General features: G+C 34.6%; 1 protein-coding gene across 4 annotated transcripts in view; it reads right to left on the bottom strand.

The window, feature by feature from the left end:
- LOC138821327 (cytoplasmic dynein 2 heavy chain 1) overlaps positions 1–22769 on the bottom strand; it is a 168949-nt gene that overhangs the window by 92379 nt on the left and 53801 nt on the right. For 2 of the 4 annotated variants that reach the window (XM_070013461.1, XM_070013462.1), the window contains exons 42-59: positions 20669–20928; positions 19066–19312; positions 17650–17801; positions 16866–17010; positions 15472–15574; positions 14821–14988; positions 12797–12927; positions 11235–11483; positions 10690–10798; positions 8609–8722; positions 7819–7961; positions 6426–6507; positions 5228–5382; positions 3578–3715; positions 3259–3372; positions 2592–2752; positions 1546–1669; positions 452–573 (exon numbers count right to left, since the gene is read on the bottom strand). In XM_070013461.1, the coding sequence (XP_069869562.1) occupies positions 452–573; positions 1546–1669; positions 2592–2752; positions 3259–3372; positions 3578–3715; positions 5228–5382; positions 6426–6507; positions 7819–7961; positions 8609–8722; positions 10690–10798; positions 11235–11483; positions 12797–12927; positions 14821–14988; positions 15472–15574; positions 16866–17010; positions 17650–17801; positions 19066–19312; positions 20669–20928 (2717 nt within the window). Of the gene's footprint in view, positions 1–451; positions 574–1545; positions 1670–2591; positions 2753–3258; positions 3373–3577; positions 3716–5227; positions 5383–6425; positions 6508–7818; positions 7980–8608; positions 8723–10689; positions 10799–11234; positions 11484–12796; positions 12928–14820; positions 14989–15471; positions 15575–16865; positions 17011–17649; positions 17802–19065; positions 19313–20668; positions 20929–22769 lie in introns of those variants that run through there. The other 2 variants (XM_070013463.1, XM_070013464.1) reach the window with 2 other exon arrangements.

Genomic DNA, 22769 nt, shown 5'->3' with positions numbered 1-22769 from the left:
AAAATACAATCCTGATTTGGTAACAATAAAAAATTAGATCTTTAAGCTCCAAAGTAAATGACTAAATCTCCCTACCTGCCCAGACACACTTCTGAAATATATATACTAAATACTTCCTAGAACTTATGGTGAAAACAATCAGAAAAGCTCATAATTCTGTACCATTCTTTTGTATTTCAGTATTATTCCTTTATAAAGCTTTTGTTTTTCCTAAAGGAAGTTTTACCAAATTACCCCTAAAACAAGAAATGACAGCAAAGCTGATTCTGCTATCTACTTCCTAAGTGCTTCTTTTTTAACCTGTTTAATTTTTAATTTTCTTTTCAAATAACTCATTTTAAATTCTATAATGTTAGCTCCTTAAAAAGCCCCAAGTAATTACTAACAATATAACACACTCATCAACTGGCAATCCAGATGTCAGAACTGTTGTGTTTTATGTTTCACTCACGATTCTAATCCAGACTGTTCAGTTTCCAAAGGCTGAATTCGTTCCAAGACATGGGAATACTGTACATTGGCCTTAACCCAGGCAGCCAAAGGTGCAGCTGCTGTACTGGCACGCTTGGCATTCTGAAAGATTTCATTAGACATTATCCAACACCCCAGTCCAAATTTCAAACAAATGCAAAGTTAATTTCAACACATTTTATTTAAGCCATGTATTTAATATTCTACTTAATGAAATTTTTTAACTATACTGATTAAGAAAAATATATCTTTTAGAACCACATACTTATCATAAAATGTTCCACCACCTAACCTAATTACCTTATTTTCAATAAATACATGCCACACTCACAACAACATGCAGGCATTGATTCCATTTCTTCTATATGTGACAGACATTTTGTAAAATAAGAATAATTTTGAAACCACTGTTATTGGAGTCAAGGAAGATGTACATGACACCATAAGGGATCCAAAACACATCAGATTATGGAACTTAAGACAGTCCACTGAAATTTGTTCTACCAGAGACTTGCTATAATGTGACAAGCACATGGAATAAAGTATCTTAACTTATAAGTTGAAAGTAAAAGCATGGCAAGCTGGGAATTTACTACTAAGAGAATAAACTAACTTCCTGTAACCTGGATTCTAGTTACTAATTCCCAATTATGATGCCTACTATTACAAACCTTCATACAGACAATAGTTTCTAACTTTTCTTAAATTTTAGACTTTAGACTATCAAAACAATAATGACAATGCATCCCATATTAAAAAGCAGATTTAGCTGGGTACCAGTGGCTCATGCCTATAATCCTAGTTACTCAGGAGGCTGAGATCTGAGGATCATGGTTCAAAGCCAGCCTGGTCAGGAAAGTCCGTGAGACTCTTATCTCCAGTAAACCACTAGAAAACTGGAAGTGGCATTGTGGCTCAAGTAATAGAGCACTCACCTTGTGCTGAAGAGGCAGGTATAGCGCCCAAGCCCAGAGTTCAAGCCCCACAACCAAAAAAATAATTAAAAAATAAAAATAAAAAGCCAATTATTACAGCGTAGAAAAGGGTGCTTATGGTGTAACTGTTAAAAATTACCTTTGACTCAAAAGAGGCCTTATTTTTATAAAGCAGATCTTCAACACTTTCTCTTATTTCCTTTGGAATATTTCGTGCATCAAAGGTTACAATGTCTTCTCGCACACCTCTTTTGGCAAGGAAACTAAAATTAAAGAATACAAATTCAAATAAGGCTAAAAAGGGTTATTTCTGAAAATATCACATACATGTACTTTTAATTAACAAGAATACTAAATATTGCAGGAAGAATGATGGAAAAAGTGACATTGCTCATAAGCTGACATACTGAATTAAAACTCCTTTGTACAGGTTCTTAAAGATAAAAATACTAAAAAATTAGTATGCAGTAACCATTTTTAAAATAGCCTCAGTGACATATTAGAATCACAAAATTTTATTCCACTCCCATCATGTGAACTATTCAAATGTTCTATGATATGTAAGGAAACTTCATGATTTCTTTCTAAGGTATTGGAAATTATTTTTCCTATTTCCAGATATAAATCTTGGAGTAAGATCAACTGGAAGACAAACGTGTGCAGATGTAGCAATGAAACCCCTCTGTGTATAACTAATATAGGCTAATCTGTTTAAAGACTAGTAGTGTACTATCAATCCAAATCCCATGGCTTCAGGTTGTATTAATCCTCCCACTTTGCTAGATCGTATCTCTTATATGATTTGTGGCATAAGCATGTGCTTGCACTCATGCTCTCTTTCCCTCTCTTCTCTCTCTCCCTCCCTCCTGTATCACTACCTCTTCTTCCTCACCTTCAAAATACAAGACTGAAAAGAGATTGTAAATCTGTAAACCAGTGCTTTTTCTACTCTGTAAGAATTAAAAATTCTATGGCATTCCTTTCTTCCTCTATCAACACTTTTGACAATCACTTACTGGGAGAGGATACTTAGGATTTTGACATATGATAATACAGAACAACCTGAAATTTCAGGGCACAGTGTATTTAGATAAAGGTCTGCTTGAGAAAAATAAACGTTAAAAACTCTGAAAGAAGGTCCAATTCATTGTTGAAATAACATTTTGCACAGGCTCAAAAACTAACCTTTTCATGCTCACCCAGGATGTATCAAAGATACCCATCAACCTTAAAACTCCCTCAAGAATGTCTCGGATTACATCAGGTGGCATACGTAGTGAGCGAATTTCTGAAAGAGATTCTGGCTTAATGTTTCCAACGGCTAGTTTAGCTTCATTAACTAGAGGCTAAAAGAGAAAAAAAAGGTCACTTTACTTCAAAATATAAACTTTCAAGTAACTTCACAAATGATGATCATTTTATTTAAACAATTACTAATACCCTCTGCTTTCAAATAATGTATATTTTTAAACAAAAAGCAAGAATGTTCTAGTTGAGCAAGTAAGACTACTTGCCACCATAACTGCAGTGTTCTAATGGCAAATTATTTTGCCATTATAAAAAGCTTCTTAGTATTTTAGGACTCATTGAGTAATTAATTTAGTGATCTCTGGGCAAAATAAAGTACAGCAGTTTATCTACAATGCATTTTCTTCTCAGAAACCAAAACAACAAAGCTTCTATGAAGCACAGATTATTTTAACTGCCCTCAGTTAATTTATTTTCTTTCCTGTTAAATTTTCCTTGTCTCTTTTTTTTTTCACATGTTAAGCTACCAGTAATTTTTAAACTCTACATACAACTGGTAGTGAAGCATGTAAATGGCTCTTAGAATGTCTCATTCTTAACTTACCTGTACTTCTTTTAATTCATCATCAATTTTATTTTTTCTTTCTTCAATTTTCACAACTTCTTCTGCTATTCTGTGCTTTAGCCTTTCAAGTTCTGTCTTTTGCTCACTAGCATCCTATAGGAATTATCAAGTGACATTCAATTAACCTTAATGTCATGCAATTCTACAAAAGCTCAAGTTTATTATTTTATCAGCCTGACTCAGTATGGATGAGCAATATTTTGAGTCCCTGTAAGTAGAAAATGTTATTTTTACAGTGGTTGATAACTAGACATAAATGCTCTATTACTTGCATTTCTGCACTTAAGTCTCACATTACCTGCATTGATACTGTGATCTCTTGAAGGGCAGCATCTGCCTCATCCTGCTTCGTTTTAAGTAATATGCTTTGTTCTCCAGCTTTCCTGTTCAGTTCATCCACAAGAGCTTTAGCTTCATTTAGTTTAGACACACCAGCCTATGTCAATAAAAAAACTGATTGGCATACATACACAGCATAAATAAATTCCTGTGGGAAAGAACTGAGCAAATATGCAAGTGGTACATAGAAACCAAAGGAGTCTTAGGTTTTTTTTCTCATTGCTAATCAAAGACTTACTAAACATACCCACTGAGATGCAGTGAAAGGTTTCAGGGGTTGTAAAGAGAGGCAAATTTTAAAACAACAGTAACAGTACTCAATGAATATTCGATTGCTTAAACACTAGGTTATAGACTTTTTAGTCATCATGTTAGAAAAGAAAATAGAAAGCAAGGGAAAACTTAGTAAGCCATTCGCAATTGTTAGTCTCACTGGGTGAAAGGAAACAAAATTCACTCTTCTCTGAAGTGGACATGCCTTGTTTTTGTCCATCTGGGTCACATATGGGTGTACCAGTGGACCACTGTTCAAACTGCCTTCCTGCTTTATGGGTGGGCATTTGATCCTGAATTTACCATTATGATACCCCGCATTGCCAAAAGTTAATCTTAGGAATGAATTGATGTAAATTCCTCTTTTCTATAATGTGAGCTAAAGTTTTTGTCAGCTAACATATTGGAAGACTTGAAGACAGTCTTGGAGAAAAAAGATTCCAATATGTACTGATCATCTGAAAGTAGAAGACAGCTAGCATTCTAGGTTCCTCACATATTATCTAATACACTCTCACACTAGTCTGATTGAAACTCAGCAAGTGTATGTACTTTACCCAAACAATACTAAGAACAAATCAGGAAATCAAACTTCTCAAAATCAAAGACAGTGGCTTAACACAAATGAAAATGAATCATTAGAAAGAAAAAAATAATTATGTGACTTAAGCTAGATTCTAGTCTATTACCCTAACAGAGAGAAACTACATCTCTGGAGAGGAAAGATTTGCTGACAAGTTAGAGGCTGGCATCATGCCAGTATCACATTTAAGTCAAAATTCTACAACTTGAGCCATGATCTCAGTCCCTTTAGTTTTAGATAATATTAAAAAAAAAAAAGTAAAACTAAAGAACTGTGGAGTGCTTTAAGTGGTAGAGAACCTACTAGCAGCATGAGACCTTAAGTTCAAACTCCAGAAACACCAAAAAGAAGAAAAGGTTTAACTGTTAATCATAAACATAAATCAGAAGTGGAGGCATGGGTCAAGTGGTAAAATGCTAGCTGTGAGCAAAAACTCCAAGCAACAAAAAAGCCTCAAGTTTAAGCCCCAGTGTGGGGCACACACACATGCACACACACGTATATTATAGATAGGTCTATAGTGTATCATTAGCATAATCCAGTGTATAATGCAAATAAGAAAAATTGTTTTCCAACATTTTTAATATAAGTACATTCCAAAGGCATGAATTTATATGATGTATTACATTAACATAAATGCCACAGGCAATGTGGTATTGTGATTTATATAATTCTTGTCTCCTACAAACAATAACAAGATAAATTTGAAATAATCATGAAGACAAAAATCATTCAAGATTAACAATATTGTACCTGTAAATGACTTTGTCTCTTTAATAATTCCTTTTTTTTGCTGCTACTAATGGCAGAATACACACGCAAAAAGGTCATATATCGGCTTGGTGTAGCACCATAGGCTTTGCAAGACTCATGAATTAACAAAAATGATTTTAGAAAGTCAGGATCAACTAGATAAAGACAGAAAATAAAAAAATTAGTTATAAAGCATAATTAAGAATTGGAAAAATGATCTTAACAACATTATAGTTATTACATATTAGATATTTCTACTTTATATAACCATAAGTATACATTTTATACAAATGCATAGGCATTCCTACACATGTTCTAGAGTTCCTATCTTCCTAATATCTAAAGTCCTTTCTTTCCAGTTTTTTTCTTGTTATTTGTTTAGTTTTTGCCTTGGGGAGAGTCTGTGTAGTGAAGGTTCACTATGCTGCTTTAGCCTCTCAAGTGCCAAGATTATATGCATGCACCACCCAGCTCTCCTCCTCTCATCCTTACCCCTCATTTCAGACCTTGATCATGTCTTTCTTAGATTACTGAGATGCATGTCTAACATGAACTAATTGCCTTCTGTTTTTCCCTATACTAGACCATTTCCTAATAACTGAATTTATTAGGGAAGAGTGGACCTCAAGATAGCTGTCTCTGAAGTAAGTCTCTGGTTATATACCTATTAAAATACCTTAATAACCCCTGATCACTCCAAATCGGGCATAATATAATGTGTGGAAGCTGTCTCACCATTACCTGACCCTGTCAATCTTGTCCTGTATGGCTGCTGGAGCATTTTTTAGCATTTAGGCTCTTTGTGAGTCTACAAATTGCCTTCATTTCTTCTCTGGCCTTTTCCACACTAGTATATACTCTGGTCAGATGCCTTTCCAAGGCACTTTCCCATGTACTTAATCACATTTCTATCATAATTTACCTGCTATATCAGAGTCTTATGTTCATATATAACAGAAACATAAAATTTTTAAATAATTTTTGAATTTCTTAAATTCAAACTACAGATATTCTGTTGAGCTCTATTTTAAATAACATATTTTAATATAAAGAGGGCTTCAAATTGTAAATGTAACTGTTACAAATAACATTTAGATTCATAATTATCATGATTGTTTAAAGGAATCTAAAAACATTAGAAGAGCAATTACTTCATAAATAAAAAAAGCAGATAAAATCAGTTCTATCAGAGTACTACCTGACTCTTTTTTCTTTTCCTCTTTCCTTTTTTTGTCACTGTATTTTTCTTCATCTGTTTCACTGAATAGCATTTCTGGTATCTAAAACAGACATAATGTTTCTTTAAACTAATATGTGAACTTTGTGTTGCTTAATTCAATTATTTTACTTCCATATGCCATAATTTATCACCTTCCCTCCTTTCAAATGTTGTCTTCCCTTGGTTTTACATCATGTACCACTGCTTTCAGCAGCTCCTTCTCAAGTTGCTGGTCCTTGTCTGTGCTCCCAACTTCTTAACAATAAAGTGCCTTGGGTTCAGTCCTCAATTTCTGCCCCCTGTTATCTATACTCTTTATTCACCTTTATCCTTACAGCTTAAGTATCACCTATACCCTGATAATTCCCCCATTTGCTTTTCTGCATGTCGAAGTCCAACACACACACACACACACACACACACACACACACACACACACACACACACACACACACACACACACACACACACACACACACACACACACACACACACACACACACACACACACACACACACACACACACACACACACACACACACACACACACACACACACTTCCTTCTCAGACATGTACCTTGGATCTCTAACATCTCATATTAACATATAAACCTCAAAGTCTCACATTCTCCTCTTAATAGACCTGCACCACAGCCTCGCCTGGTTCTGGGAGCCTCTAATCCCAGTTAATGGGAAACAAGGATAAGATTCTAGTCTAAAGCCAGCCATTTGAAAAAGCACAGGATCCTATCCAAAATATAAATAAAAGCAAAAAATGGGCTGGAGCACAGCCCAGGTGGTAGAACAATTTTCTAGTAAACATTAGGTTTTCAATACAAATCTGAGTATCTTAAAAAGAGGAATTTATAAATTTTAACTAGAATTATTATCATTATGCAAATGTTATGTGACATTTGTAAAATTTTAAAGTATGATTATCTCTTTGATCCTTATTTAAGAGTAAACCTAAACTTATAATTTGATGCTCAACAATCATATAACAATAAAAAGAAAATAATAACTAAGGATGCTGACACCCAGAAGATCATGGAGCCAGCTCAGACAGAAAAGTCTGTGAGCCTGTATCTCCAACTAATGAGCAAAAAGCCAGGCTAGAAGTGAGTCAAGTGATAGAACCTCAGCTTTTAGCAAGAAAGCCACGTGAGATCACAAAGCACCAAGTTCAAACTCTGTTAATGACACCAAAACAAAAAACTATGAATAGCAATATTTTCAAACATAACAGATGTTCAGCACCACACTTAAGCTAATGTTAAAGTTAACAGCAAAGAGAAGTTGTGAAAGCCACTAACTTCAAAAATCAAATATGCTCAATCTTTCCATCTTCATTTAAACTTCAGTTAAACTTACTTTCTTCATACTGCTATCTGACCAACCTTCCATCCATAGCACCTGGCATTTCTTATGTAAAGCTGGATTACTCTCACAGTTTATTATGAAGTTTAAATTTGCAGAATCCATAATCAAGACAATATGCAAGTTTTGTTGAATTCCTTAAAAATACAAAAAAACTAAACATGGAAAATTATAATAATAGTAATATAATCAGAACATTTAAGTATGGTCTGGTTTCATGAGACTGAAATTTTCTGAAATATAATAACAGACTATAACATTATAAGATTTTTACTTTGGTTAAAAGATAGTTGTAAATATTTGTATTTGTACATGCATGGTAAGAAAAAGATCCAGGAGATACATCAAGGGTATAAGTGCATTATGTCTGCATGGTATGATTATTGCCTTATTTTTATTTATTCCTATTTTATTTCTACAATGCACATAAAACTGCCTCTCTATCAATAACAGGTAATGTAGTATTTAAAATATATAAAAGTTTGGCACAATTTAAATAGTTCAACAGTTCTCTAAGATGGATGATACTAAAGTAGCACTAATTTTATCACAGTAAAACAAAGGAAACATAACCACATTTTCAACATTTCCCTTTGTTAAAATGTTTCAAAGTTGTTTTATTTATAAGTTACTGTATCATAAATTCTAGAAACTCCAGAAAAAATAAAGATGTAAATTATTAACCCATATTTTGTTACTTTTGCAATCTATTGAGAAAATTAAAGTGGCCTTCATTTCACTTGACTCAAAACTTACATTCAATAGTGAATTGAATATCACTTACTATACGTGAAGTAATTGAAGACAGGTCCAAAAAAGCCATCCTGTGAAGCTTGGTCTTTAAGAGGCAACAGCAAGGGCTCTAACTCCTCAAGAGTATAAAGACCAGGGACTTCACCTGAAAGAAAATAGCACATTTCTTTTTAATTTTAGTTGTAATATGTTCATCTAAAATACATCTTTTACAAATTCTTTTTACTTTGTGTGTTAAATGATGTCCTTATTAAATCTTCCTTTCTTAAAATATATAAACTATCACTATGACTAAAATCTACATCCACAGCTTCATTTTGCTAAATTTAAACTCAAAGAAGCCATTCAAGGGAGATCACAATCAACCCTTATGTCTGCCTTGATAGGTTTATTTTGCACTCCCCCCAACATAACCTACAATCCAGCCTCAATGAACTTGTTACAGAAATATAACAAAATATCTTGTCTTCATGGAATATACATCCTCCAGTCTTCCTCTGCTCCTTATATTTACCCTAAATTATTGTTTATCTTTCAGGATACAACTTTGCCAAATGCGATTCCTAAGATCATTTCTTAATTACATATACACTAAATTTCTTAACTATATACATATACTACTCTTCCTTCTCACATATTGTTTACCATTTACTATAGTTAATGAATTGCTTCCCTTTCTTTCCACAGACTCTGAATTTCTGAGGAATAAATCTTTCATGATATTCCACATTAAACCATGAGGTAATCTTTCATAAATATGTAGAACACAAATGTTTGTCAGAAGAACAAATGAATTAATGGACAAATGCACCTGTATGAGAAGCAGCCTGTTCAATAGCTTGGTATGCTGCAGATTAATGGTAAGGAACAAATTCAAGTTGACGAAGACAGTAAGAATTTGATGAGAGGACTGAGACTGATTTACTGCACTAAATCTAATACTTCTAACTTGGCACCACAAATAGTAAGTGTTTAATATATATTACTAAATCAATATGCTTGTAAATCACAAAAAACATGAGAATAAGTGAAAATTCCTTTGCTATGAACCCATTTCTGTAGGACTCATTAAAAATAAATCTATCAAGGCAGACATATGAGTTGACTATGATCTCCCTTGAATGGCTTGAGTTTAAATTAGCAAAATGAAGCTGTGAATGTAGATTTTAGTCATAGTGATAATTTATATATTTTAAGAAAGGAAGATTTAATTAATTTCTTTAGATCTAACTAAAAGGCATCAGACTGTCTTTATCATCCAATCACATAGTTACCCCTCATTTCCCTCTTTCTCACTCCCTCTCTCATACATCAAAAATGAAACAAACTATGTATCCATTTATGTCAGCCAAACTGAACAAGATCTCCATCTAGTGATGTTTGGTAATATGTAGGAATGTGTCTTAACCCTTGGGTCCAACAATTCCACTCCTGGGCATTTATCTGAAAGATTACAAACCAGGATATGGTAAAGCCACCAGCACAAAATCTGGTGTATACTGAAGTCCTATTCACCACAGCCAATGTATGAAATCAGCCCAGATGCTCCACAATGGACAAATGGAATACACAATGGAATTTTACTTGTCCATTAGAAATGATGACATTGTACCATTAGTGAAGAAACAGACTTGGAAAAACTTATGTTAGGTAAATTAAGTTAGGCCCAGAGATAAAGGACCCATGTTTTCCCTTATATGTGGAAAGCAGATCTACTTTACAAACTCAGAAGTAAAAATGTTGAATGGTACACAAGTGTATATAAATGTATTAATGAAGATTTCAAATAGTGTAATTCCTTAGAAAGCCAAAATCAAAACTTGGCAAAATAAAACAGATTGGGTTGAGGGAAAAGGGATAGTGTATGAGAGAAAATTTATTTTCTGTACATTCACTAATATCCAGTAACTTTACATAATTTCTATATTCCTGGAGTTATAAAAATGGAGTTTCCCAATTCTGCAGCCATAAGCAAGTTTAGCCTACATTATTACCTCAGTAAAGGACCATGTCCAAAGTTCTCTGAAACACAGGTAAATGCCATATGAGATAATTTGACTTAACTTTCACATTTACACTTTTACTTTCATTGAGTAGAAACCATCCACTTGCCTGAAGACAAAAGGCTATTGATCATTTCTAAAAATGTAGGGTGTACAAACTGGTAATCCTCAAGAAGTAAAACTACCTGCTGGGCTTCAATTCCTGCAAGATGCAGCACCTGCAAAGGGGGAAATAATTGTTACTATTCTTTACTATGTTTTGGAGACCATTAAAAGCTATTCTCTAGGTCACTATCCTTTATTCATTTATATTAAATCAAACATAAAGGTTGGTAAGCAAATCAAACATATGAATAAAAACTATATGAGGGATATTTTAATTATTTCAAAGAGTCCATTTTTATGCAAATTCCATTCTTTTGTTCATCATTTATATCCATCAAATATGCCATCATCTGGGGTATCTAGAAATTAGAAATCTTAATAATCTCTTTTCTATCTACAAAAATGTAATTTTCTAGTAATTATGTGTAAAATATCAAAATTTAGAATAAAGATATATATCTGAGATTGAAGACTTTAAAAAGGTAGTAAGCTAATAATTGGCATAATTATAAATGGAAAAAGGAATAAAGCAAAACATTAACAACTCACATGTTTGAGATCATTTCTGAACTGCTTTGGTTCATACCCTCTGGAAATCTTGGGGGAAAACAGCACTGCTCCATGCATATGACTGACTAGAGAAGTGATGGTCCGACGACCCACGCCACTGCGTCCTGCTAACAGAAGTGAACCTCCTGGGAAACTCAGCACTCTATCAATCCTAGACATATACTCCAGAACTTCTTGGAAAAGTAAAATATCCAAATTCTGATTATCTCGTCCATAGTGGATAAGACCCTTTCAAAAAACAGAGAATATATTTTATGATTTAAACGCAATTGCTCCAAAAGTATCACTTATGTAAAATATTACATTATTGACACAATCAAGAAATGAAAAGGAACTCATGTCACCTCACACCTACATTGTACCTATCCAATAACAAATTCACTTGATGCCAAACAGATTCAAAGGTGTACAAACCCAGTTACCTTTAGACATTAATACAAAGAATAAAAAGTAATGTGACAGTTAAAAGCTCTCAAATTTGAAGATCTAATATAAATCATTAATCTCAAAACCTTAGAAACCCTGCATCTATAAAGTTTTTTATAAACTCCTTTTTTGTGCTGCTTGAGAATGAGTCAAGAGCCCACATAGGCAGGTACTGTACCATGCCAAGGCTGCACAACAGAGTACAGAAAATGAGAAAAGAGAATTCAATTTTTTTTTGTGGGGGGGAGGTCCGGTCATGGGGCCTGAACTCTGGGCCTGGGCACTGTCCCTCAGCTCTTCAGCTCAAGGCTAGCGCTCTACCACTTGAGCCACAACGCCACTTCTGGCTTTTTTCTTTTTGCTTATGTGGTACTGAGGAATCGAACCCAGGGCCTCATGCATGCAAGGCAAGCGCTCTACCACTAGGCCATCTTCCCAGCCCCGAGAATTCCACCTCTAAGATTAAGAACTTCCCAATATTCCCAAACTTTTCAGTGTCCACTCCATACAAATTAGTTTGACAATAAAATTTTTCTGACAGAAAACCTACAATGATTTTCATATAAATATTAGTATTTATAAGTCATTTCAACACTGTTTCTTCTATTTTAAAACTAAACTGAAAACAAAGAAGTAAGGAGCCAAGAGCAAGTAAGCCAGCAAGGAAACAAAGAGGGAAAAAGTCAAGGACAGCAATCTTCAGTGTTTTAGGACCAGGAGCATCAACAGCCTTGGGGAGCCTGTTAAAATTTCGGATTCTCTGGACCTCACATAGAGAGTCTGACCTCTGTAGCTGGACACCAAGAACCTACATATTTTCTATGTTTCCAGGTGATTTTGATTCTCCAACCTGATAGTCACTACTCAAGGGTGATTTCTCAATTAACATTATCATTCATATTTCCAACACCATCTTTTGAAATACATCTTAGTATTAATATACCAGTATTAGTACAAATGTACTTACTTATGTCTGCTTCAATGGACTTAATTCCAAAAGAACAGAACCAGTTCCATCTATACTCTATCTCCATGCCCTAAAAATGTTTCCAACAAGCATTTCTATAACTATAATCACAGACAAGTCTTATTCAAATTCATGATTCATGTTATACCTTTTTAATAACATCCTTAAGATCTGAAGAATTGAGTTTGCCAAGTGGCTTTCCATGTGGAGGTAATGGTTGTCCTGGGGCTCCTCTTGCTCCTAAATTATGCCGGGCTCCCCATGTAACATAGAAACTATCTATAGAAATAAAAGATTATTTGTGGTTGATATGAATTAATAAATTCATTGCTTACTAAATTATTTTAATCAGTCTCAATAAGATTATCTTCAAAAAGTTATGCAAAGCTAATTATTTGGAAAATCAAATATGACTTCAAATTAAAATAACAAAGGTGCCTGAGAACTGGCTAAGTGAGCCCTTGCCTATGTTTCTCCCTGTATCTTTCTCATCATATGAACTGGCTTCCTTCTAACTATACTTCATTATCTCCCTGTTTTCCCATTTTCTTTCTCTATAGTCTCCACTTTATTAATAACTTCTACAACATTAGTAAACAAAACAATTTCAAAACTCTATGAAAGAACATAGATTAATTAATAGCATCAGAGGCACAATCTTCTGAAATAACAACTAAGTTACAATTAGAAAACAAAAATACTCCCAAGTTTCCCTTAACTTTACCTTTAGCAACATAAAAGGAAAAGCTACTCAGCAACCTATTGAAACTCTTCTGGGAAACCCATTCTCAGTTCTAATATTCTTACTACAACTACCCAACTTCCCTAAAGCCAAGAGAGTTCATCTTTCTTTCCTTCCCTTCACCTTCACTTACTGCATCATCCCTACCTGTAAAAACCAGGATAGTAAAACTTCTATTTGGAAATAACAATGTAGCTCAACCTCCAGACACAAATCTTTGCATCTGTTACCCCCACAATACATTTTTTTTTTCAGAAACTTGAACTCAGGGCCTGAGCTTTTCTGACTAAAGGTTAGAGCTCTACCACTTGAACCATAGCTCCACTTCAGCTTTCTTAGTGATTAGAGTCTCATGGACTTTCCTGCTTGAGCTGGCTTTGAACTTTGATCCTGAGATCAAGTAGCTAGGATTATAGGTGTGAGCCACCAGTGTCCAGCTCACATTTTAAGTTTCTTCCTTACATATACATGAACCTTCTCACAAAGCCACAAACCCTACTACTGTCTTTCAATTCCTTTCTTATCCCTTATAAATTATGTACTCTGGAATCTGTCTTCTACTCACTAATTCTACGTTTTCCTCTATTTTTTTCTTTAGATTAAATTATCAACAAATTATATACCTCAAAAGTCACTCAATACTATTTCAAGGCAAATCCCATACCATATTTACAACTGTTTAAAAGACATACAAGTCACATATCATTCACTCATGTCTACTGAGCACGTGTGTTTAAATATTGTTCTTTCTGTTTGCTGTAAGTAGTGAAGAAAAACAATGAATGAATAAACTTGAGAGCCCCAAAAGACACTCAAAATGCTTTCAAATATTAAAGCACAACATAGTATTTCTAAGTAACTAGTAAAGTTATTATGATTAATTACACAATTTTCTTTCATACACATTACAACCCCAGTAGTTTTCAAAATGCAAATTGCTTGTTAAACAGTAATAATTCTAAATGTAACACAGCTGCTTTGACTGAATATTATACTTTGTTTGCCACAAAATTGGATATAGTGGGTAGTAAGAACATATGAGACATTTTGGGGTCAGAATGTTATGGGTAGTGACAGGAAAAAGAAAGATATTACTATTAAGCAAAAGAATATTATAACCAAACATAGATTTCCTCAATTTCTTTAATTCCAAATATATAGCCTTAACCAAATTTGTATTAGTGAAAAATCATTTAGGATGAACAACTTTGTGTTTAAAGTGTACAACAATAAGCTAAAGCACTTTTAAAAATATAATAATTCTTGTTGTGTTTTGTTTGGAACACAATCATGAGTTGTGGTCAAAATGATTTGATGAAAATCAGCATTAAAATTACCTGAAGTTTTGTGTAGATATGAAATCACACTACAGGAAAAATAACAAGAGTACCCATCAAAATCATATACTTACGCAGGTGCCACCATCTTACCTGCCATATTGTCTAGTATGTCTGAGCCCCAGTCCCCTTGAAACACTGAGGTTAAAATGCTGTCAAACAAATGGAGTTCCTTTGCACTGACAAGTTTGTCACGAAATAAGCGCCGTGCTTCATATGCAACAATTTCTAATACGTAATCTAATGGATGGTTGGAGGACCCTAGAATAAGCAATTTTTTAAATGGCAATATTCAATTTGTTTTAAATTGTCTGTTTAACATAACAATAAAAAGAAATAGAGTGTGAAAATCTACATACCATTATTTTGGCATCAGATAAGTAGAAGAAATGGGGAAAAAAGTTAAAATTCATTCTGTTAATAAGCTAATATATTATTTTTGATTATTCAAAGGCTACCTTAAACACTATCATCTCAGTTCATTCAATAAAAATGTGAACTTAAAAAAGTATATTAATTGTGGCTTAATTACAAAAATAATTATTTCATTTTTCCTAAAAATCAAGTTTTAATTAAAGTGATAATCAGTTTGAAATATAGTAGTAATATTTAAAATAGGGCTAATTTGATATCAATGTAACAACTGTTTTAATACTCATTTATTGATTTTGAATAAAATATGTAACACCGAACAAATGCTTACATCTATTTGCATATACACAACCCCACAATGGTACAACTTACCTCCTTCTAAATCATATCTGAATAATCCAAGTACCCACTGGGTAAGAATGCAAGGTGTAAAGAAATAGTGACTGTAATCATCAACTGTAAATCTGGCCCGCACCTGAAAAAGAAAAACATAGATATATGCATGTTATAAATTTTCCTATTACCTTAGACTCACAGTTTCTACCTGTGGGCAAAAACTTATTTTAACAGAACTGTTTTCTAGCAGTTATCCTATCTATAACTGATACCTATTATTAGTCTATCTATATATTCTTTCTTATACATTCTACATATAATTCTAAGATTCACAAGTTTAAAGAGAATGCTGATGATTGCAGCAAAAATACAAGTTTCAAAAGTCCTACTAAACAAAAGCTAAGTTGAGCTTTATAAAATAATGACTGAAAGTCACAGATGCAGGTAAAATTCCTTTTCTAATGATGAGAACCACAGAGTTGTCAGTTCAAGATGTCTCTGTATGAAACAGTTCCTCTCCTCACAAGAGCCTATCCCTTCTACTCTATGGACACAGACATAATACAATGTGATCTTGATAATTTATCATCTGACTTTAATAAAAGGTAATTCTTCCTTCCCAGATTATCTTTTTTTGTAGTTCTGAGATTTGAACTCAGAGCTTCACCCACTCAGCTTACTTCTTCATCTGGCAACTCTTATCACTTGAGCCATATGTCCAGTCTTGCCCTGCTTTTGGCTCGTTATTTTGGAGACAGATTTTCATAGACTCTTTTGCCTAGGATGGCCTGGAACTGCAGTTCTCCAGATCTTAGCCTCCCGAGTAACTATAATTACAGGCATGGGTCATTAGCCTGGAGCTTTCTAGTTTACCTTTCCTATTCTACACCACTATTATAAAATTATATACCACATGGGGCTGGGAAGGTGGCTCAATGGTAGAGCGCTTTCCTTGCATGCCTGAGGCCCTGGGTTCGATTCCCCAGCACCACATAAGCAAAAAGAAAAAAGCCAGAAGTGGCGCTGTGGCTCAAGTGGTAGAGTGCTAGCCTTGAGCTGAAGAGCTGAGGGACAGCGCCCAGGCCCAGAGTTCAGGCCCCACAACCAGACCCAAAAAATAAAATAAAATAAAATTATATACCGCAAACATGCCATAACTTATATCGGTCCCTTTCCTAAAACCTCTGTCATCTTCAACCACTTTGTGAATTTCTATTAATTTTCGACACCCTGATCAAATTTCCCCTTCTCAATAACTACCATACACAACTTTGTGTTCTCTATAACTGAACACACTTTCACTGTCACACTTGCTGCACTGTATTAATAGTGGTAGCAAAGTCAAACCTGGCCATAAACACAAAAATGAAGATTAAATATGATATTTTCAGAATAAAACCACCAGACATAAAAATGACAGTAAAATGCACCTGTTCATATACTTGTACCATCGATCCTGCTAAGAGATAAATTTTTGATGAAGATCCCCAAACAGAATGATTCTTCAGATTTTTGTGTAGAACAGCTTCCAAATATGCTCCATAAATTGTCTGCAATTGCTCTCTTTCTGGGTAACTAAACAAGGTCAAAGAAAGAAGAGAGCTGAAATAAACCAACACTCAAAATTATTTTAAATATTAAATTACAGCTGTGAGAGATTCCTTCTCTGAGATACAGATGAGACTTTGCTCACTTTCAAACAAGTTAGATCCCTAAGTATCTATTGTCAGTAATAATATTCCTGGTAGAGGATTCCAATAAAAATTATTTTAAAACACAACTGTTGGAATAACCCACAAATCTTTACAAAAGAACAAAAGGAAATTTTTACTAAAGAAAAGAAAAAGCACTTTAAGCTGGGTGGTGATGACTCATGACTGAAATTCTAGCTGCTTAGGAGGCAGAGATCTGGAAAACTGAGGTTCAAGGCCAGCGTGGGCATCCACACAAGGTATTTTATCAACAGATAGGTATTTTATTTTCCTGTAAGTTTCTAAAACATAAGATGGTTTGATTAAAGCCTTTATCATCCTCAATCACTGCCTATAATTTGGAAAGAGTAGAAAAAAAGTCTAAAGATTGACTTTTTATAGTCTACAGTTTGAAGACATATTACTAATAGAAACCTGTTATAATTTTAAGCAATTTTAAGCACTCATATTCACGCTCTACAGCACAAAGACGAACAATGGATGTAACTGCTCAGATACGTACTCTACAGCGCAAAGACGAACAATGGAAGTAAATCTGGTGGTGAGCTTGTGCCTTCCCAGCCTTCCTCCAGCTGACATGGATGCTACAATCTGGATGTTTTCCAGACCAACCCATTCCAAATTCTCATCATAAAATCCTTGGTATGTCAATACCTATTTAAAAATACATGTTTTTAAATGTTTCAGACATTATATTTTGTAATCACAATAATGTTTTCCTAAATGTCAATTATTTCCAAACATATTCCTCACCCTTTACCTAACTCAAGACTTTCAGTCTGAAATGTACTTTAAATTCTCATATCATTGAAATAAAAATACTGTTTACAACTTCATTCATATCTTCATTTCTAAAAATGTTTGCTGGGAGCCAGTGGCTCATGCCTGTAATCCTAGCTACTCAAGAGGCTGAGATCTGAGGATCGTAGTTCAAAGCCAGCCCAGGCAGGAAAGTCCATGAGACTTTTATCTCCAACTAACCACCAGAAAACCAGACGTGGCACTGTCGCCCAAGTGCTAGTGTGCTCACCTTGAGCTGAAGAGCTCCGAGATAGCACCCAGGCTCAGAGTTCAAGCCTCATGAGCAAAAAAAAAAAAACAAAACAAAACTTTTATCACCATTAATTGTTAAAATTGTTTAAATCCCAGCAATCAGTAGAATAAAAGTGTCAGGATCAGATAAAGTTTTTTTTGAATTATTTTATAACATTCTGCAGTAATATAATAGAGCTAAATTTTGAAATATAAAGTGAGCTCTAAAAATTTATAGAATAGCAAATATGATGTACAAAACATGAGGAAAATTTTCCACACTAAGAATGGATGATTTTGTTGGATGCTGGTGGCTTACATCTGTAATCCTAGCAACTCAGGAGGCTGGGATCTGGGGATTGTGGTTCAAAGCTAGCCTGAGCAGTAAAGTTCATAAGATTCTTTTTTCCAATTAACCATCAGAAAACCAGAAGTGGAGCTGTGGCTCAAAGTAGTAGAGTGCTAGTCTTGAGCAAAAGAGCTCAGGGACAGCACCCAGGCCCTGAGTTCAACCCCCATGACTGACTAAAAAGAAAGAAATGGATGGTCCTGGGTCCTTCCCAATGGGCCTATGCAGTCAGAAATGGTGTGACTAACTGTAGCCACTGTCAGATGGAAGCACCCTCAACACAGGAGGTCAGCAACCCTCCCCACCTCTAGCACCAACCCAGTTTCTGATTCACTGCTTAATTTAGGCGAAAAGGAAAGGCCACAGATATAGAACATCTATTATTTTCTATCTAGCACTATCTTCTAAAGGAAGAGCAAAACAACCAACCTAGAACAATGTTTCAGGAGTTTAATTTCCATAACACATGCTAGATAAAATTGGCCCTAATGGATAAGAAAAAATAACAGCATTAACTTGTCAAGTGATAGGACTTACCTGCTGCAGGAAAGCTACCAAAGTACTGGTCCCCCATTTATCAAGCTTGGGTAGGTTGATATCTTTTAAGTATAAAACAAGTCTTTCACAGTCTTTTGGTCTGTATACCCGACCAGTATTAGTACTGATGACCATGCATGTCTGGCTCAGTTTCTGTAGCAGATGGCGAGAAGTAGTTTGCGTACTACAGTGAACTGTAGCAATCTGAGTGGAGCGGAGCTGAGAAAAGGCATACCTGAGCAGCATCCTATAGAAAAGATGATGAATTTTGACTTCGAAAATGCAACAGCCAAAATATTTTTTTTAAATACAGAATTCATCTTAAATATTTCAGTTTTTAAACTAAGTATGATGATAGTTAAGAGTAAAATAACACAGATATGGTTGCCTCATTATTAAACTTTCTTGGGGTTTGGGAGTTTTTGTGGTTGTTTTGTTTCTTATGGTACTAGGGATTGAACCCAGGGCCTCATAAATAGTTTTAAAAAAACTTTTATTAATTTGCCTGGGATACCCTCCAATTTGCAGTTCTCCTAACACCGCCTTCCAAGTAACTAGAATTATAGGAGGAGTGTGTCACCACACATAGCTTTCTAATTTTTAAACCAGAAAAAATGCACATTTAAAACTATTGTTGGAATTAATTTCAGCCAAAAAATTATAATCATTTAAATATTTTGGCTAAAGTATATCTAGATTACACCAATTAGGTCTCCACAATTTAAGATTTTTAAGTTCTCTTAGGTAAAAATTACCATGGTTTAATAAAATTTTAAAATATTCTCACAACAAAAAAGTAAAACTAGGGCTGGGAAGGTGGTTCAGCGCTTGCCTTGCATGCGTGAGTCCCTGGGTTCTATTCCTCAGCACCACATAAGCAAAAAGAAAAAAGCCAGAAGTGGCACTGAGGCTCAATTGGTAGAGCACTAGCTTTGAGCTGAAGAGCTCAGGGACAGAGCCCAGGCCCAGAGTTCAGAACCCACGACCGGACCCCCCTCCCAAGCAAAAAAATGTAAAACTACTATTTCATTAAGTCTGTTACCAAAAATCATATTCTGTAGGCACTTTGTAAAAGTGGACTACATTTAAAACTTTGAAATAGAGTTAACGTCAACATATAAATAATTTAAACACATGCTAATTTGTGAGTATGTTTGAGGTAGTCAACTTTTGTTGTGATTGTATATATAAACTCTTCTAAAAACAATTTCTAAAAAAAAAAAAAAAGCTTGTAATTCTAGCTACTCAGGATGCTGAGATCTGAGGATTGCAGTTCAAAGCCTCCCTGGGCAGGAAAGTCTGTGAGACTCTTATCTCCAATTAACCACTTAAAAACTAGAAGTGGAGCTGTGACTCAAAGTGGCAGAGGGATAGTCTTGATCAAAAAAGCCCATGCCCAGAGTTCAAACCCCATGACCAAAAAAAAAAAAAAAAAAAAAAAAAAAAATCATATAAAATCTGGCAGAGTAAAGGACATGCATCTCCATAATTATTGCTTTTACAATAGCAAAAATGACATGTTCTCCTTGAAAATGTAAATATAACAATGGCTGTTAAGGTACGTATGTTTAAGTTCACAAGATGAACCACTGTGGACACTTACCCTTTGCCACAGCCTTCTGGTCCTACAAGAATAAATGGCTGCTTAGTTTCAGAGCTCAACCAAGGTCTGAAATAATCTAAACCACGCTGCATGTCAGGAGTCTGAATGACTGGCAGAGTTTGGCCATTACTGAAATCTTCAGCAGTCAAGTTTTCAGGCTTCTTCAGCACATAAGGTAATAATTGTCCTCTATTAGAGTCATAGTAAGTGTCCATTGGCTTGTGAGTGTCTGGAGGAGATTCTCGTGCCCAATTAAAAACCTTAAAAGGAAAGAGCTATAATAAATTTCTCCATACTATGAAATGAAATTAATTTTTCCAAGTAAAATTCCTTAAAGTGAATCCTCTTAGTTCCCATATACCAAACCTATTTATAAGCAAACTACCTTATCACACAAATTAATATTTTATTTCTAAATGATAATTGAAGCAAATATATCAAAGCTTATCTGAAGATGTCAACTGAGTTATTCAATGGCTGAAATAATGCTGGCTAGTAACAATGAGAAATATGCGAAGTTGCCTCTGAGGCCACTAGAAGAAAAAGAGAATAGAAGTAACAAAAGAGACTACTAAAAGGGGCAAAGTGAAAAAGGAAGCTGGAGCAGGATGTTGCAGCCAGTATTAAGGGACACATTTCTAACTATTTATACAGAAGCCAAATGAAAAAAAAATTCACTGGTATTGAATTCAGTTTTATAAAGAACTGGCTCAAACAAAATCTTTACACATAAAAAAATTTACAAATTACTAATTCAGTTTAACATTCCCAAAACTGTTGTGTTTAAGACCAACCCAAATACCTCTTAGTAGATGAGTGGATCAAGAAAATGTAGTGTGTATGTATACACACACACACACTATATTTTACATATACATTTTATATATTACGTATTTATAATGGAATTCTATGATTTCATCAGAAAGAATGACACCACCCCACTTTTAAGGAAATGGAAGGACTTGGAAAAAAATCATATTAAGGGAAATAAGCCAGACCCAAAGAAACATAGGTCTCATGGTTTCCCTTATTTGTAATAATTAGTATATGTCTAGGATAATCTTAGCAGATGAGCAGAATAGCTCAATAGCTATGTAAGACAAATGAACTCCCAGTCATAGACACAAGAGATTTTTCTATATTGTTGTTTTCAATGTACTACTTGATTTCTTTTTTCTTTTGGGTCTTTTTTCCCCATATGGTTTATCTCATTGTCACTGTATTTGATTTTGGTACCCTAGGTACTGTATATATGTTTATCAGGATTAGGGAAGGGAAGGGAAGGGGAACCAAAAATTGGTGAGACAAAGGGGGAACCAATGAAACAGTGATACTCACAAGACAGTACGTTGGAAATGATCTGTACAACTTGGAGGGAGGAAATGATCTGTACAACTTGGAGGGAGGGTTGGGGGAAGGAAAGTGGGAGAAAAATGAGGGAAGGGGGTAACATGTTCCACAAGCAATGTATTCTCTACCTTATGTAACTGCAACCCGTATGTACATCACTTTGACAATTAAAATTTAAAAATGAAATTATATTCTTTACTATAGCTAAATAGGTTTACAAATGCATAACATTTCATGACCCAAATTTTAGCCTACTAAGACATTATTTCATAAAAAATAGAGTATCATCAAGTGTCATGAATTAGGAAAAGTATTTACTCATATATATTCATATATATGTATACATATGTGTGTGCATATGTATGCATCTATAACATATAGATATTACTCTACTGAATGCATAAATTCAAAACCTGAAAGTTCCATACCTTCTGGGCACTGGTGACTCACGCCCAAAATCTAACTACTCAACAAGCTGAGGTCTGAAAATCACAGTTCAAAACCAGCACAGGGCAAGAAAGTCCATGAGATTCTTCTCAAACTACAAAAAGCGGTAAGTGGAGCTGGAGCTCAAGTAGTAGAGCACTAGCCTTGTGGAAAAGAGCCCAGGAACAGTCCTCGGGCCTCAAGTTCAAGCCCCAGGACGAGCACACCCCCCAAAAAAGTAAGTTCCATACCTTATAGTTACAAACTAAACTGGTGTATTGCAGTAGTCAAGGGTCATGAAAAGTATTACTGAATTCAAGACTTA

This window comes from Dipodomys merriami, unplaced genomic scaffold (genome assembly GCF_024711535.1).
Source record: "Dipodomys merriami isolate MVZ:Mamm:240054 unplaced genomic scaffold, mDipMer1.0.p SCAF_91, whole genome shotgun sequence".
In the NCBI taxonomy this organism is placed as follows: Eukaryota; Metazoa; Chordata; class Mammalia; order Rodentia; family Heteromyidae; genus Dipodomys; species Dipodomys merriami.
This window is presented reverse-complemented; position numbering and strand designations above follow the sequence as displayed.